Genomic DNA, 18,843 nt, shown 5'->3' with positions numbered 1-18,843 from the left:
ATATTACTAATTTTCATACACTTAAGAGGGCAACAGAGATGGATCTATCTAAGAGAAGATCTTCCATGGGGAAGTCATCTGAAACTTCCCAAGAAGTGCCTGGGAGTGCTTCTGCAGCAATGCTATTTGGCCTAACTAGTCCAACTGGACAGCAGAAAATCACATTTAACATGTCTAATAAAAAACATGCACTGATAGATGTAACATTACCAGTATGCAAAAATTAAAATGAAACAAATTAAGAACTCCAAACATTAAATTCAGATTGTTTATTGTAAACAGAATAACTCTAGCACTCTGTCATACTGGCTGTGTCACATGCACCCAATTCCACATCAACTGCTTAAAATAGCACTTGCAAAAATTACAGTTATGTAATAATAATTTATGGTTTCTTACATAAACTAATTAACAAGCACTAAAATTGAATTACAGTGTATTCTAGGTAGTTCTTTATTGCTTGTAGACACTGCAGCTTTGGATCCATTAAAATGAACCCATTAGTATGCCTGAGTTTATCAAAATTTACTGCTATATCAAACTCAGAAACTGTAAAATGCTGGAGAACACTTAAAAGCAATTAAGAGTTGTTGGAAAACTACATGGGTTTCCACATCCAGTCACAGAACTTTGAAGGTATACATTTTTTCCCTCTGGAAAACATGATTTGTGAGCTTGTGTTAGATACACTGCTATTCCAATTTATTTATTTATATAATCTGTTAAGAGTTGATAGTACTTCCATGAATATATATATATATATATTTTTACACACAATAGGAGCCATTTCATTGTATTCACCATAGGAGTGGTATGTTTAAATACTAAATCCCAGAATATATATTTTTATAATATGTTGTCAAAACTTTTAATATATATAATACAAATACCTTTACTAAAGGAAAACTATAAACAAAAGTGAAATGCAAGAGGGCAAAATGCCTCCTGTGAAGGATCCATCAAAAATGTGAGCAGAGACACCTTGACTGGTTTTGTTTAGAGTGTATTTATTTCTTTTTCTTCTTCACCAGGCTAAAAAAAGATGCTAGTGGCCTTCCTTGGCAACAGGTTACATCACAAACTCTCATCAAATTTATTGAAGATACTGAAACATGTACCGTTAACCTTTAAAACACCTTTTAAATGCACCATATTCGGTTAGAAGAGACTCTCAAATAAATCCAACTTAAGGCCCTGCCCTGTCAAGCACTCCTTTAATTTGGCCTCAGAGCCAATATAAGAACCAACATTGATTCAAAGAACAGCCCCTACTGACTGTACCAGGATTCTGATGCTTGACATACATGCTTGTCACATCAGGGCATTACTTTCAGGCTCTTTTAGTAAGAAGCAAATTTTCATTAACACCTCTGATGAGCAGATTTTATATCTTCAGTGCTTTACATACTCTCCTGTCTGAGTAAGTGCCATCTCCTTTATGTATTACAGAGGTAGGAGAACTTAATACTCCTTGCCTTTTCCTATTTGGGTGCTGTCCCAAGCACAAGACCACTCTGCAGAAGTCAGTAAAGTTGGTGAGGATGAGCCACCTTCTATTGTTTTATCATTTTACTACATTATGGAATATATATATATATATATATATATACATACATATATATATATATATATATATATATATATATATATATATATATATACATACATATATAAACATTATTTCAGCAGAGTTCTTGATCCTTCTGAGTTCTGCACAGCCTTCTTCCCAGAAGTAGGAGCAAACACTTTGTGATGTAACCTGAAGCACGTGCTGTGGCACTGCTACCCCAGCACTGCACTGTCCCAAACACCTTCCTGAAGGACAAGAAGGACCCATACACATATCAAAATAGTAAATGCATCTGACTCATCAGAGAGCCCCTATTTGACATGCACCTGTTCTTGAGAAAAGAACTAGTGTGTGTTTAAAGTTATTTGCATTAATGAGTGCTTTGCTGGACTGAGACCCAACATAACAGGTGAGGCAAAACAGACTGAGTTCTCCTTCAGCACATATGCAACTGAAAACAAAAAATGACACCAAATAAAGTATTTGGTATACCAAATGGACAGTTCACAGTAATGCTGTAAAACTGAACAGGATGTTGACAGTATCAAGAGACTGGGGTGACACTTTTGGTAACAAAAATAAGATGCACTAATAAAGTGTTTCCAGCATTTTACTAGTTTTAATATAAAATGTCCCCAAATTTATATAGAAAGATTAAAATCATGCCCTTATCTTCAATTATTCTCATTAACACAATTCTCTCACCTATTACTGTGTTGTCAAATTTCCTTTTTTTCAGCCCCACTGGTCTTCATAAAACTTAAATAGAAAATATGTTGGTTGCATTAAGGATCAATTAAAAAAGTATCATTCAACACGTCACTTCAAAAAAATGTGAAAGTCTCTATTTTTAAGAAAAATTGTTGACCTCATCCCAAAAAGGACTTACATATCTCACCCCCTCCAACTCCCAATAAAATAATTACTGGGATACTAAACGGTGTTTTTCAGGAGAAACAAGCCCATTTCAAGCAACTTTGTTTGCTCTGGAGGGTTATTTCATCAAAATTAAAATCTGAAGGGATATGTTATTTTAAAAATATACTGCATCTACAAGTTTTTTATTATTATCATGTCAGTTGATTTTGGTTTTTAACAGGTTTTCTGTAATATAAATGATACATGACCACAACTGATTTTTATATACTCTATCCCTAACACACAGCTAATGTCAAATGAACCAAGAAGGAATTTCTTGGGACTTCCATAATGAACAGAACCATTTATCCCAATGATATTTAATAATTTTGTTCATCACGAAGTTGCCCGAAACCATGTCAGTACTGATCATTTGCATTTCTTCATCCATTGGGGCTCTTCACAGTTTTGCAGCCATGAAATTGATATGTGGTTTCACCAGTGGGAAGAGCGGTAGACTGCGCTTGAATTCTGTCATATTTTCAATCACACTTGGCTGCAAAGAAGCGCATGCAAGAAAAAGTCTGCTCAGTATCTTCAATCAGAAAAGTGACACATTCCTTGCTTTTAACTGTTGCAACAGCTACATAAAAATACACCTGTCTTGCTCTTTTCTACAATATTAGTGATTCATACTTCATTATTACAGGAACCTCCAAAATACAATGTTACTTCCTATGAAACAACCAGTTTCACGTTACATCATTTCTAACAGCTATAATGCAGTAACTGCATTGTTAATAATGTCAGAATCTCCAATAAATGCAGAGGTGATCTTTCCATTTTCATTCTACTTCAGAGCACCCCAACTGTCCTTTGAACATCAGAGTAAGATCAGAACCACAACAGCTATTCTATGCACTATTATTTTTAGATGTAGTAACAAAGTAAGGTTCTACTATACCAGTAATAATGGCTAATATATCCCCATACCATTCATACAGAAATGTTTACCCATGCCAGTTATTTCACCTGTAAGGTCTGATGAAGACAACAGACCTACCACATTGTGAAAAGTTAATTAGTTGGGACAAACAAATGCTATCTTTCAAGAAAATTCACTGAAGGTCCAGTAAGGGCCCAGTGCTGTCCTATCTAACCACAGTGAAATATGTAATAATTGTATGAACAGAATTTTCCAAATTGTTTCCTCCACAATTAAACACATTGACAAGAATGTTCATTAATATCTAATCAAATACAATCAGTATTTTCAGACAATAATCATCTGTATTTATTCCATATAGTGCAGATACCCAGTGGAGTTTACTACTACTAATAGCTTGTGTTTCAGAGGGCTAAAAAGAATTGAGGTAAATGGACAAATTGACAAAAAGAAAAATCAGGAAAATCCCAGCTACTGAGGACAAAAATGCACGTAGAAAAGAGCAAAAACATCAGCCCTATGACAGCAGGAATTTCCAGAGGTCTGTTTCTCCCTATAAACTTGTAGTTAATGATACAAAACCTCTAGATTAAGAATGCAGGTTAGGATTTTTTTATGTGCTGTGTTTTTTTACCTGTGGTAGTGGTGGTGCTGGTGCCAGGTTCACATCATTTTGGCATGGAAATTCTCCAACAACAGGGCCTATTTAACATCAGCAAAATTAATTTGGGACCATAATTTAATGATTATCTTTTACATAACTGATTCACTGTTTTCTCTTATAAGACCGATATCTAAATAAAGCACCTTGATTTAAATATTGAAAATTAAAAATTTTAAATATTTAAATTTTAGAGTATCACCAAATAAGGTTTTATAAACATTTTGCTTTTATATTCCACATCTGTCTTTAGAAATACAGATATTAATCCATTATTTTATCTGAAAACATGAGCTGAGGCAGTGGCTTCTATTCATTTAACTTACACATAAAGAGAATGTAGAAATAAAAATTGCTAATCTGTTGATCAATCAATACTTAAAACTGCTTCTCAATACAAATTATAAGAACAGTAGCAAATGCCAATGGTACATACAAGAGCAGTGCAAGAACAGCACATCATTTGATAAGGACATGCCTATAGAAGTGTAGAGGTTTCTACAGGTACCAAAAATCTGGACAGCTACCCCAAGTATTCCCTGCCTATCACCATGAATGTCCTATTTCAATTACTCCAAAACTTATTCTTGCATTTCTAATCTCTTTTTTTTATCATGGCATAAGAGAGGCCAAATGGCAGATTAAAAATTACAGACTGGACTGTTGTTTTAGGACTTACTATAATTTCTGTAAGTGACCATTTGTTAGGCTGTCTTGCAAGCTCACTCTTGTCTTGGGAAGATACAATTTCAAGCAAATAATACCCAATCTGGCAACACAGGTACTACACTTTAGGAAGTCTTCTCTAGATAGGAGAAGTTTTAGAACTATTTCTATTTAGCAATTACCAGTCATGAAAACTGGAAAGGTACTTTGAAGCAAGTCATCCTTACTCAGCTGCAAAGCTACAATTTCTACACTACCATAAAAATCAATCCTTCTGAGGCAGAAGGGAGTTTCATAACATGCACGCAGTATCTGCTTCTCTCTGTATTACAGACAAGCATGTAACTATGACTTGCTGGAACAGGAATTGATTAAATATTATATTCAGCACAATACTTACAGGAATCCATTTCCCTTGCAAGGACATGTACTGATACCTTGTGTCTTCTCGGAGCATCTATTGCCAACAGCACCTACAATAAAAAATTCAAGTCCTTCAGGTGTAGGAAGTATTCCTTAGACAACATAAAATAATAAAAGGAATGAGAGCATTTAAATTTTAATTTTAGCCCTAAAATGAGGGACGAATTTTGGGATGTGCCTTCAAATATTATTAGAAGTCATCCATACAGTACTTCTGAATTATTTTACAATCAAGTTAAGCAGTTAATGTACTGCTTGGAACACAGAAAAACTGTAAGAAACAGATATTCAGCCATTAACTATCATAGTATCAGGAATGCCACCTAAAATCTGCAGAATCTTCAATCCCTAGCAGCCTTCTGGAAGCACACCACCCTGAACACAATCATTAAATCCAGCTGGACTAGCGCACCAATTCAGCCTGTTATTTCTGCTCTGGAATATTCTGGATCATCATGTATTGAGCATTGGTTTATGCAAAATAGTACAGATTCCTACAAACCCAGAATATGCATCTTCATTCAAGTTATCATTTATTAAACAACAGGTACTGAAATTCCATTTACTAACTTTGCATTTGCTGCATAACTTCATGTATGCTATAGTACTATTAAAAAATTAGAAGTAACCAACCTCCTCTGCCCAAGAGAGGAAAAAACAAGACAGACACACACATGCCCATGCTTCTTCATGGGCAGAATTTTTTCCATCCAATAATAAATTCTGAAGACATTAAGTTGATCTTATTTTCCAAAGAACTCCCTGAGCTGCCAGCTGTTCTATAAGTAATAAAGCTCCATGAGCACTTTGCAATATAGGGAAATACCATAGTCTATTACACATCACAAAACAGAAAGGATGGTGCCCAATATTTTTTTTTAAACTGGTTGGGAGGTGACAGGGACAGGACAGGAACACTTCAATCACTTATACTGGATATCCAAGTTAAAATGTACAACTACTGCATCACTATGCTGTTCCTGTGCTCTGCCTAAGCATTAGAGGAAGAAAAAACCCTACTGATTTACAGTTAACAAAGCTTTAAAAATATCTGTTTCATTCACAATTCATACCCATAAAATAAGCTGAATCACTGACTGGTTGAGAAAAAGATAAAAGAACAAATGTGCAATTTTGGCCAGGTTTGGTCATAGAGCAGCACATTTTATATCCATAAAGAAAAGATAAATGAAACAAGAAGAAAAGGAGCTGGCAAGGAAAAAAAACACACCAAAACCCTATAATTCTGTACAATTTTTGCAGTTGCTATTAAACTACGTAATATTCAGGAAATAAAAGATATCTTCATCCATTTTAACATCTACCTAAAACAGGTGTCAGTATACCCCTTCAGAGCATGCACAGTAAGATTCAGTTGTACCTTCATCTCATTCTAAGTAAAATTCTAGCTGCATGACTAGCTTACCTTGTAGAACTGTATAATGTCATCCTTGGTCAGGGTCTTTAGATAAGCCACTTCAATGTTATCTGCACAACAATAGTACAAATTAGAAAGTCTGCAGATCACAGCTGGTTATTAGCACACTGCTTATACAAAGTATACTTCTTTCAAATTCAGACGCTGTAATTGACTGCAAATGAAAAGCTTTTCATTGTTATCTTCCAAGTTAATACTTGCTTCACTAAGTCTACTTGATTGGACTTACCAAAAAATGCATGCTTGAAGAATACTGATTGCACTGTCAGATATTCAGTAGCTAAAATAGATATGCCTACTCTTGTATATTATCTTCAAATCAGTTACACATTTTTAATGAAAATTGGTTATAGATGGCTTTTATTCACAGGCAACAGGATGGTAGGAGATACTTTTACAGAAATGTTAAGGAATGGTGCCTACATACTCCTTTAAGTAGTCACACCTTTAAGATATCTGGGGACAACTGTTTCAGTTGCTACATTCCTTCATATTAATTAAACTGTCATGGACTAATCACCTAGTATCATTGTTGCTTAAGCAGAAATGTTTCTTGTAGGCGTGCTTGCTTTTCTAACGATTAGCAAGAAGATCAAGGAAGAAACGCGTGCAAGAGAACAGGCAACAAGCAAGACTAATGCAGGCTATAAGTAATATGAAGTTCTGTATGGAGGAAATTAAAAAATCAACAATACAGTTTGCAAAACTAGGTAAGACTTGGGAGCAAACAGTAAAAGTAGTACCATTAAAAATGTGCAAACAAAAAAATCCTTCCACTTCTTAAGGCTTGAAAATGAATTTCTGATTTTGACAATTCTCAAATCATTAATGATATAAAATTACTAGTGGGCAGAGGGGAATTAAAGATATAGAAGTCAAGGGAAATAAGTGGGATTTAGATATAAAAAATATGGCTACACTTAGCAGTAAAACATTCCAGAGAGATAATATTGATCCAATTGTGGTATAAACAGAAACACTTAATGCAGAGAAAGATCAGACTATTTCATCAGACACAAAAAAAAAGTTCTTGAAGTGGTAAGTTTCCATGCCACTTCCTATGCTCAGGCATGAAACCCTGTCAATAGCTCTTCTTTTCTCTAGACCAAGCTAGATGACAAGTCAAAACTCTTCATTATTAAACAGCTCAGTGAGTCATCATGAAGGAAAAAGACTGTCATTGCTATAATGGAAAGCCAATACGGTGCACACAAAGCAGAAGAGAAGTCACAGAATACAAAATGAGTTTTATGGAGGAAGCATATTATGCATGAAGACGGAAAATTACAGCTGTAAGAGTCGAGACATGAAAATGTCAGGAAAAACTGATCTGTACCTAAACTAAAAATTTTATTTTTTTTTTAATGTTAGAAACTGTATTACTAATGTATCTCAGTATATTTTTTAAAAAATTAAAATACATTTTTAAAGTATTTTAAAAAATACAATTTAAATATTATGTAGGACCACATAGTAAATAATTGTCAGTCCACTTTCAGTAATAACAGTAGAAGCTGAATCTCGTTTGTTTCTACAAACCTATAACCTTCAAAGCATCATAGATGAAAAACAAAAAAAAATTAGTGTTTCTTCAAATCCACTCTAAGCTGATACAGACTGCAAATTAGGTAAGATACCTGCTATTGCCTCTGCCAGCACTCCCTCAAAACAACTACACAATGCAAAGAGAAACAGGGTTCATATGAATGTGTGTACTCAGGAATGGCAATGTGTATCTGACTGCATCTCAGGGAAATAGACAGTAAATTATGTATAGGCTATGTGAAAGTTTAAGTTGTTCCCAAATGAATACGACACTCAACAGTCACAAATGCAGCCAACCTAGAGCATTCAGTTTTAAAGGAATTACCATTTGTCTTACCTCTGTCAAAGTTATACTGCTGGGAAATGATTTCTCCCCAGTATTTAGCACATTCTGCAGACAGCTTCTTTGGTTTGTCTAGACGACGAATTGCTAAAGCTTGGATGTGTTTTTGGAAGGCCTCTTCTGTCATGTCTTCTATGCATTTCTCCATAGTTTTTAAGAACGCTTCAACTCTGCTCTCTAAATAGTGTGGCGGCTTTTCAGATTGGATAATAAATCGCAGTCCTTGGATGCCATTTGCCCGACGTGGGCCACTGAACACAATGTAACCTTGGCAAAACAAGAACAGCCACAAATTAAAAGAAACCCTTTGTCACAGCACTGAATTTGCCAAATGTGGCATGTTTTAATTCTGTGTTATAAATAAAATAATGCAGGTTTTCAAAATGTGCCACTGTATTTTTTTATAACATCTTTATTACACTGAGGTCAGTATCAGTTTAGGGGAGGAGCAAGAAGATGAGGAAGACAAAACAAAAGTAATTCTGTCATCAGGATCAGGTTACCAGAAATGATGTTGTACTCTCGTGCTTCATTAGACTCAACATTAGAAACTTATTATTTTTTCATAATGTCTAATCTGAATTCTTTTTGCTGCAATGTAAGATCACTACTTCCCATTTCATCAGTTAGATAAAAAGTATTACTCCCTTCCTTTTTGTTGCAGGGCCTTCTAATCTGAACAACTAATCCTTTCTTCCATTTTCCTCCATCCTTTTAATAATAAATCTATCACATTTCAGTTTTTGAAATGTTGTTTTATAGTTTTCTTATAGTTTCCTGATGCTCATGTCCAAACTGGTTACAGTATTTCAGAATTTTTTTCTGAAAATTTAGGAATGTTTAGTTTACTGTATCTTGAATGCTTCCATTTATATATCCCAGCATTTTACACAGCAGCATGACACTGCTGATGTATATCCTACTTCTGATCCACTGTACCCTGCAGAGTTTTCTACAAAATTGCTACCTAGCCAGTTGCTTCCCGGCTTGTATCTGTGCCATTGGTTGTTCCTGCCAAACTGTTCCTAACAAATTGCATCTTATCTTCATTCAAGTCGTGTTTCCAAAATGTCAAACTAATTTTAAATTCTAACTCTATCTTCCCACACACTTGCAGCCTCTCCCAAATTAGTATTATCTGAAGATTCAGTGACTATCCTCACTCTTCTATCATCCAGGATTTACCATGAATATACCATGGAACATTGGATCACAGGAGAGCTCTGTAGAACACCATTTTCCAAATGAACTATTCTCTATTCTCCAGACATGACCTTCAAAAGTCCTGTACCCAAATGTGTAGTTCTTCCACCTAGGTACTTCAGTAACAGTCTGAGTTACTTTCTATGAATTTAGAACCAGGATGAAAATTTATTCTGTGTTTTCCTGGAATTAGAATTAAACTGACTGATCCACAATTTCCCTGCTTCTTCTTTTTCCTTTGTTTTCTAAGGAAACATGCAGCATTCAGCTGTGTCTATCCTTCCAGTACCTTATCATCCACAAATTTTCTATTATAAGACTTCTAATTGCAGGATTTTCTAATTTCATTATTTGGAAAAGGACGCAGAGTTCGCCACACTTTGAACTTTTTAAAAGCTTGTAATTTAATCTGATTAATCTGTTATTGTCCTGTTCAAAGGTAAGACATGAACTTTGATCACCAGTGTTTATTTTGAAAGTCATCTGGCCATAGCTGACATTTTAAGTGAAAACTAAGCAAGCCATCCTGAATTTTCTGATGAACATTCTGATTTTAAAGATTTGAACACTTTGATTTTTCCCCATCATTTCCCACTTTTCTCCTCCAGTTTCTCATACTGCTTAACCAATTATTGAAACAATTCTTGTTGTACTACTTGTACTACTTCTACTGTTTAGCAAACTTCTAATTCTTGAACTTCTTTTTCCCTAAGCTTTCTCAGAAATCTTACTAACAATTTCATGAAGTTTACTGGATTTTGATGGTATTTCTACAGTCTCCCCCATCCTAAGTCTTATGAGCTCTATTATTTGGCAATCATGAACTGCTGGACTAAACCAGTTCTTCCTCAGTTCCTCTCTTTCTCTTCAGCTGTTACTCCCAACTCCTATACAAAACCTGCCACCAGCACATTTCAAAAACCTGTTAAATAACCTGGGTTCTAGCCTATTTTCAGCAGGTGTACACACAGTTGAAATTCCTACGATGAATATTGTATGGCTGGTTCTGCCAGTTGCTCATGAAAAGCCTAATCTTGCCTGACATCCCTGGCAGTCATCACACTGAAATACTTGTCTGCTTCTCACCTTTGGAAAACCTTTACTTCTCCTCACCAGTATTTCAATCATGTGAGCTGTCACGCAAAGTCTCTGTCTCTCCTTCTTAGTCTGTTTGGAATAACCTTACCAGTTCTCAGCCTTACTGGTTCAGGTAACAATTATTTGTACTTACTGGTGAACAGCTATAGTCTTAAAAAGTCTGAAGTGTATTTAGGTGTTCACAAACATGGTAGCTTACCATTACCCACACAGCAGTATTTCTAAGACAGGGTTTATAATTTTAACAGTTGGACTCAGAGGTCTTTTGACAACCTAAGTGATTCTATGAATCATGAAGTGCACCCAGAAGTAGGATCAAAAGCAGGAAACATCAAACTACTACTGATTCTTTAGGAAGATCTAGAAATTTAGGGAACTGATCCAATTTCCTTTTGGTAAATTCTAATATGAAGTTTTCTGTAGAGTAATAGCACTTTTTTGAGTTGGAGTTGATTTCAGATATCTTAAAAATCATGCCTGCTTGTTCTTATTTTAGATTCTGTGCACAGTAAAATTTCTTTGAGTCATCAGCAGTTAAGATGATTTACAATTATCAAATGCCCTTTAAATGGCATTCACTAAAAAGGGAGAGAACACCTCCTCATGTCTTGTGTGAGCGCGTGACCATGACAGCTCGCGTGTACACAGACACAACCACTCCTGAGATCTCACCTAGCTGCTCCTGGGTACGCAGGGTATTGAAGCATGGCTCCGAGATAATCTGGCAAAAGAGCTCCAAAAACATATTCTCAGAAGTGCTCTGCATGTCTGTCTGGTAATATATTTCAATGCCACAGTTGTTATGAACTTCATTTCTCTGTTGATATACAAACCAACCTCCTAAAAGACAAAGTTAAAACACTTGAAATTTAAATTTAAAATAAAATAAAATTTAAAATAAAATTTAAAAGTAAGTTCATTTTTAAGACTTTCTTACTGTCCACAATTAAAACAATAATGGCCTAAGGTTTGTGAAATGGAATTATAAGTGGTTTAGTACTGTTAAAGCAAAATTCCCACTAAGAGCATACTTTTCATGAGACAAGAAAAGAATGTATTATTTTACCATCAAAATGTTGCCACTTGGAAATATCAGCAACTAAATTGAAACTGGCTGCTTCTCTTCAAGCAAGCATTTTTTGGAACTGCAGTGAAATTCTGCATTGCCTCTACTGTGTAAACAGTTTCTAAAGACAATCTGCCAGAAATTATTATGAATATTAAAAATAATTCAGCACTGAATACCAACAACTTCTTTTGTACATGGTAGCTTCCACAGACAATCAGCTATGGGTAATTTATCTTGTCTGTATAGCTACATATGTCACCACTCCACACAATACCTTGAACCTCCTTTCTTTTTTTTAGTTTTTTTTCTAGTTTTTTCACCATGGAAGTAAAAGCATATAAGCAATACAAGACCAAAAGAATTTGTATAAGAAAAAAAAAGTTATTTGTGTAAGAGTTTTTCGTTTTTCTAAAGAGTTATTACATGCAATTCTTAATGGTCAATTAATACTCAGAAATGCTCAAAGAATGGTGTTTATTCAAATGTATATACTATGTGTAGCAGAGAGTGGGACAGAGCTCTTATTTCCAAAAATTATAACAAGTTACTTAGAACTGAAGTTCAGAGTTGTATGATCATAAAAAGGCTTTGGGTTGGCAGTCGCCACAAGATCATCCAAGTCATCCCAAGAAGTCCAATTTACACACACAAATTCAAAAGGACATCAAATTAATTGTCAAGTATCCTAGAAAGATCATGTATTAGTACATAATTTTATTACTAAAACCACACCCTGTTTTTCTGAATTTTAATTTTAAAATAATTTGAAGTAAGTTTGACTCCAAAACACACTCCTTGCAACACAGTAATATGCATTTTAAAATGCTGTTAACTAAGAGAACCTCAATTTAATGTGCCTTAGATATCATAAATAAATAATTTAACTTACTGTCAGGAAGTTGCACTTCTCTGTACCTCACTAGCTGACTGGGAAGGAGTGGCTTTGTATGAGCATGCTCAATGAGAGTGTCCTCAACCATCTGTGTAATTCCTAATGCAGCCTGGAAAAAAAAAAAAACCGTAAGAGGATCTTATGTTTATTATTTAACAATAATAATTTATTTAATGATCGCTAGTTACTCAGTATTTAACAGCAGCATAAGACTTCCCAATTATTGATGGTGCCATGAGAGAAAAGGAAAAAAACAGAAATAAAAAGTAAGGATATTGTAATTCAATACAAATACAGTAAAAGTAGATGAGAGGAAGTGGGAATGTGGAGAGCAAGAAGTTTTTTTGTGTCTTCTTGATGTTTAAATTGTCTGCATGTTTAACTACTACATGTTTTACTACTTCTCCCCAGCACTTCTGAAATTAAAGCTCAATGGGCTTTTTTTTCCTTTCACCTTCCCCCCAACACTTGATGTGCTCATCTTTCAAAGTGAAAATGAGATACCTCAAACGTATGTCTGGCAAAGCAAATGGCATTTCAGTAGATGATAATTTTCAGAAAACAAAAATGGTTAAGGTCAAGGATGAATTTCATTAATGTGTTGGTAGTGTTAAGACTCAGTTCCCAAATACTTTCTTTTCTTTGATGGATTAGAGTAATAATTAAAAAATATATAAAGAATGAAAAAAAATCAAAAGTCATTACTTTCACTCAAGGATTTAACCTCAATATTTAAGCTCAATAGCTTCATCTCTTAAAGGTTACGTGTTCTTGTAGCCTGCACACTGGAAATTACAGGAACTTGCTACAAAGTAGTTTTGGCTGAAAGCTAAGATCTCTCACTCTGCACTGCTATAAACTCACCACACAAGTTATTTTATCAAAAACATGCAAAAGGTTTGAAAACTTAAGAAACATACACATGCTACCAACACCTCCCAAACCCCCATGAAGTATCAAAGACAAAAAGACTGAGGTCTAAAAACAACAGTTTAAAAAGCTAGAGAAAAAGACTATTTATTCTTTCAGTCAAGTCATCATATTACAATATTGACAAGAGTGCTCAGACAGATGTTCTGAACTGGATTACTTCACTTTTCATCCACTTACAGCAAATAAATAAAAGAAATTGTCAAAAAAACTTAAGTATCAGAATGAAATTAAAGAAAAACATAGCATTTTCAAGCAGCTAGATAAATCTGATTTAAAGTCCAGATTCACTGAAATTTTTTTTTCATGATTGAAAGGTAACACAAGACAATGTAAATTTTGATTTAATTTTAAATGGAAAAAATTTGTAGGTCCAGGTTAAAACTGCTGTGTTTTATCAGTGATTACCACATCATGGGTAGTTGAAAGACTGATGACTTTTTCTACTTGCGTCTATTCAAGGAGGTTTGCAGATAATTTCTAAACATTATACAGCTATGGGTGTACAAGGACATCCTTCCCAGTTCTTTAGCTGTGGGACTTTCAACAGTCACTCATTATGCCAAGTAAAGAACACACCTGTCTGACACAACAGCATCATCATGGAAATCTAGAAAAATCTGCACATTCAGTTCTATTTCCAGCAGCAACTGACTTTCGTATACAAACACGGGAAGAAGTGAGGAAGGAAAAAGAGACTATTTTTAAATTTCTCTGCAAGAAGAACATAACATTTTTAACAAATACTTTAGAGACATTCTTGACGAAGAAAAGTTTGTGTCTCCATCCTATTAGCTCCTTCCCATCTTGTTTTTCCTTACAAGTTAACTTTCTCCTCCATACATTCAGCAGTCACTAGCAGTGTCTATAACAGCTGCTGCTAGTAAACTACCCCAGAACTGTTCTAACACAAAATATTGTAAACAAGCCTTATAAAAAAGGAATGCAGAAACATACAAGAAAATTACTATCGTTTGTATTGGTACATATATTCAAGTATTTCTTAAGATTTTGTATCCAAATACAAACTGTTACTATTTTAATGGAAGACAAAACAAACATTTTTCTGAGTTTTACTCCCCTCAGAGCTAACAGTTGGCTTTTTATGGTTCACCATTCCTGTTTAGCTATGTACAAACTACTTAATTTGGAAGGATACTGGATTCTTAATTCCTTGCTAGTTATTCTGAAAGTTTTCAATGGAAAAAAGCAAGGTCTGCAGCACATCATTTCTTCTGCAGCTTAATCACAGTAATGACATACAACATAGACTTTCAAATACTTAGATCCTAAATTGTTTTTATTAAATTTCCAAGAACAATATAGAGGCAGCACTTAGCCTAATAAAGTGGAAAAAATTACACTCTCATACTCCCAAGATAAAAGAAGTACATAGTTAAATTATGAAATCACATTCGGCAAAACTGTTTCAAGATCTGCAAAAATTAAACTAGTGATCCATTTTTATGCTGCTTTTAAATAAAAAATGTTTTATTAACAACAGACCAACCTGTTTTGTTATATTGCCATGGAGAAGAGCTTCGATGTGTAACCGTGACAACAGCTGTGCTATGAAGGCCTTGAGACGGGGAAGGGTGACATCTACAATAGATATTTAGACAGTTAAATCACTCAAATGCATTTTTAAATTATGAAGGACCTAAGCCTAAGTCATCATTAGATACAGTGCATTTCTAAGAGGAGGAGAAATTTGTCATTATGAAGAAGTGAATCTCTCCTTAAAAATGCAACACTGGAATTCTTCCAGGTCTAAATAGCAGCACTCATCATATAGCTTATTTCACTTAGAATTCACATGCTGTCTTGACCCAGATTCAAAAAAAAAAAAAAATAAGCTGCCTTTCCAATCATGCTGAACAAACACTCATTCTCTAGAGAAAACACTTGCAATCATTCAGGTGGTGTTCCAAGGAAAAGCCTTAGCTATATACTAAACAAGCAGCATGTAGTTTATAATGCTCAAGACACTGTGCATTTACCATCCAGACTAAAAGAAGAACCTCAACTCAAATATAGTGTTTTGATACTAACTTTGGAACAAATGATACACAAAAACAATATTTTGGCAATATATCCTAGAGGACACATGCACAACACACACACACACACATTCTATCCAGCCTGTCCTTGCAAAGCAGTTTTCATATACAGTGCAAAATATACTGTAACATATAGAATCAATGGAAGATGGCTTAATGGGGTGTTCATGGATATGTGCTCTGAATCAAACCCCTCAAATAAATACAAAAGCCAGGTATTATTCTTGAAAAGAATGTTGGTGTATTCCAAGAAGCTATTACAAGACATTAACTGTCCCAGCAACAGACTTTCAATACAACACAGTAAAATACAAGTAGGGACGAGTCTTTCAGCTATTACTCTATTACTACAAACATAGAATTACCACAGAATGGCTTAAAGATCACCTAGTTCCAACATCCCTGCCATGGGCAGGGACACCTTCCACTAGGCTGGCTGCTCAGAACCCCACTCCATCTGGACTTGAAAAATCACTTAAATCTCTTCAATTTCTTCTTCATTCAAATATACTGGGGCAACTACTTTGTGCTAAGAGCCAAAATGTTCTTTATTATTGTTGTCATTATCTACAGAAAGTCCATCTTTCTTCTTTATTAGATACAGTTCTTTACTATCTACAGAAATATAAGCTAAGATTCCCCAATAACAGAAGAAACAAAATAGTTTGCACATTGAGAAGTACAATGCAGATACACTCCACTGGGCCTCTAAGATGTCAACTAGAGCCAAATGATTTTACCAGTGTTGATTAAGTATTGGATTCACCATATCCATGTTCATATATCCCCACAGTTAGTAAAGTTTTGCCTGAACTTTTACATGCAAGTTTTGCCATTTGAGGCTTTTTCCATGAACTACTCTACTTTATTGAAACTGGAGGGCAAGTGCAGCATGACCAGCATCAGCTCAGGCCTGGCACTGCAGGGGCTTCCCTTGAATAGTGAGTAAAGTTCAAAACAGGTATCCTCAATAGTTAAGTAACATAAGAAAAAAAATAATAAAGTGGCAGAACATTACCATCTAGAGCTTCTTTTAATTCATCTTTGGTCCAAGCAACTTCTGTCATCAGGAGTCGGAGATAATACATTGCATGCTGGTGAGGCTGTTCAGCCCTGAAGTTGTTAAGTGATCTCATGTACTAAACAAAATAATCAGGTTCAAGTTAGAAATTTAGAAACAGAGTTCTAAACATATTAACATTGTACTCTCAACTTTGTATCAAAAAGATACAGTTCAGATACTGAGAACACTCTCGTGCTTGTTAGGACTCTTAAAAAAATTGTGCTACAAGACTTCAGTAATAATGTGGGCTTCTGAGCCTTGGATTAAGCAGAAACCGTTAAGATGACTGAAATGTGCATGAAATCAAACCTGTCCACAAAATTAATGCCTAGAAAAGAAATTATTGCAGTTAAACAAGAATTTGGATCAAGTTGCTCTACCAGGAAATCTGCATTCTATGATGACTAACCAGGGGTGAGGGAAAACTGCTAATAGAAAATGTATTTTTCTCCCTGTTGCCTCCTTTGGCTGACTTGGTGAGACAAAATCTGGAGCATCTGGAAAACTCTCTGCATGTTTTGCATGGATAAAGGAGGTATGAAAGAAGAATCAAAGAGCTTCTTCAAAAAAACTACTTTCTAGTCCAGCTGCCCTTTTACAAAATAAGCAAAACCTTTTTCCTCTACCAGAGAAACTGGAAAGTGCAAACTAATAGTTTTGGCAAGCTGGAAGCACTTCCAGTGCAGGAAAAAAGTAACTCATTTCAGGGCACATGACTGACTAACAGCAAGGCTCAGGTTGCTGAGGATGTATCCTTCTGTCTGCTCCCAACAGAAGCCAGAAGTTGGGATCTCCCTTATGTGTTTGGCATAGACATGGGGAGAAAACTGCACTCTCCAGCTGATATAACTTCTAGAATTCAGCATGTACTAAACCAGGTGGTTACCTTTGCACCAAAGGGTCACAGCCCAGAAGCCAAGACAAATCTGGGGAAAAGAAATGTTGCAAATATTTTCAACACTTCCTTTCCCCCTTCATCCATTTCCCACTTATTTTATGGCTAGGTCCTACTGAAGCCTTTCCAAATTGCAAAACAGGATATAAAGTTAAGATATTCCCCTCCATCCCCCTACTTAGATTTCTACTCCTACCAAAGCAAGCTGTGCTTCCTTGATACATCATAAGAAAGACTGACTAAAAAAAGATTCCAGGACCAGTTACTTTTAACCAAAGAATGTTATATACACAACTCTGAGAAACTCACAGCCACAAAAAAGAAAAAAAGTATCTGAAGTGCCACTAATGCAAAATTTCACTCTATTTCCATGGATAGTCAGCCCTCAGATCTATCAGGTCAATGAATTCAAGTTTCAATTACTCCAAAATGTGAATTTCTCATGCAGCTTACCGCTTCCTTGATAATTTCAAATCGCTTTTCATCGATCTCAAAAGTAGCCATTTTCTCAATGATCTTCTTGAGCAAGATATGTTGCTTGTCATTATAACCTTTTACGGAGAGCTATGGAAAAAGCGCATAAGTTGCTTTAAATGTGGAAGATAAAAGAATAAAACCATTACCAAGTCTTGTACAATTCAATCAATGAGCAATGCACTTTTCAATACTTACGCTAAATTCACCATTACGGAACATTTAATCATTCTTAAGTTAAATTCTTTTCCCCATCAAAAGGTAACTAACAGACAGGGATAGTATTGTGTGCACAGGAGTTCTAAATGCACACAATTAATGTAATTTCATGTTGGTGTAAGTATACTGTATTCAGAATACAGATTTCTAATAATTACAGTAGTGAGTCTTGGAGTACTGAAATTGTTTTCATCTAGGTTTCTCGCTTTAGTAATGAAGTCTGGATTCACAACCTTCTAAAATACTCTCTCCAATTTACTTTTACCCTTGGTTCACATCTATGTTGTTGATCAAAGAATATTTAAGTGGAAGTAAGCAATACCATAAAAAAAGGGTGCTATAAACAGCAGCACTTTATAATCAGGATGCTGCTGAGGTGAAATATCAAGGTAGTCATCCTGGAATTGTAATGATATCTTGATCAGATCATACATATTTTTGAGAGTATAACTGAAATGCTCATTTAAAAAATAACATAAAACTTAGAAAA

General features: G+C 35.0%; 1 protein-coding gene across 4 annotated transcripts in view; it reads right to left on the bottom strand.

Annotated features, from left to right (window-relative positions):
- Positions 1 to 254: 254 nt before the first annotated feature.
- The window catches only part of IDE (insulin degrading enzyme), a 54,730-nt gene continuing 36,141 nt past the window's right edge, over positions 255 to 18,843 (bottom strand). For all 4 annotated transcript variants that reach the window (XM_005520635.3, XM_014250469.2, XM_014250468.2 and 1 more), the window contains exons 16-25: positions 18,114 to 18,224; positions 16,721 to 16,841; positions 15,153 to 15,244; positions 12,710 to 12,821; positions 11,424 to 11,591; positions 8,445 to 8,717; positions 6,551 to 6,612; positions 5,102 to 5,174; positions 4,009 to 4,076; positions 255 to 2,984 (exon numbers count right to left, since the gene is read on the bottom strand). In XM_005520635.3, the coding sequence (XP_005520692.1) occupies positions 2,889 to 2,984; positions 4,009 to 4,076; positions 5,102 to 5,174; positions 6,551 to 6,612; positions 8,445 to 8,717; positions 11,424 to 11,591; positions 12,710 to 12,821; positions 15,153 to 15,244; positions 16,721 to 16,841; positions 18,114 to 18,224 (1,176 nt within the window). In that variant the 3' untranslated portion in view covers positions 255 to 2,888. The remainder of the gene's footprint in view (positions 2,985 to 4,008; positions 4,077 to 5,101; positions 5,175 to 6,550; positions 6,613 to 8,444; positions 8,718 to 11,423; positions 11,592 to 12,709; positions 12,822 to 15,152; positions 15,245 to 16,720; positions 16,842 to 18,113; positions 18,225 to 18,843) is intronic.

Source organism: Pseudopodoces humilis, chromosome 9 (genome assembly GCF_049639895.1).
Source record: "Pseudopodoces humilis isolate 2021_Gansu_Grassland_sample_001 chromosome 9, ASM4963989v1, whole genome shotgun sequence".
Classification (NCBI taxonomy): domain Eukaryota; kingdom Metazoa; phylum Chordata; class Aves; order Passeriformes; family Paridae; genus Pseudopodoces; species Pseudopodoces humilis.
Note: the sequence above shows the minus strand (reverse complement) of the source record. Positions and strands in the feature narration are given on the sequence as shown.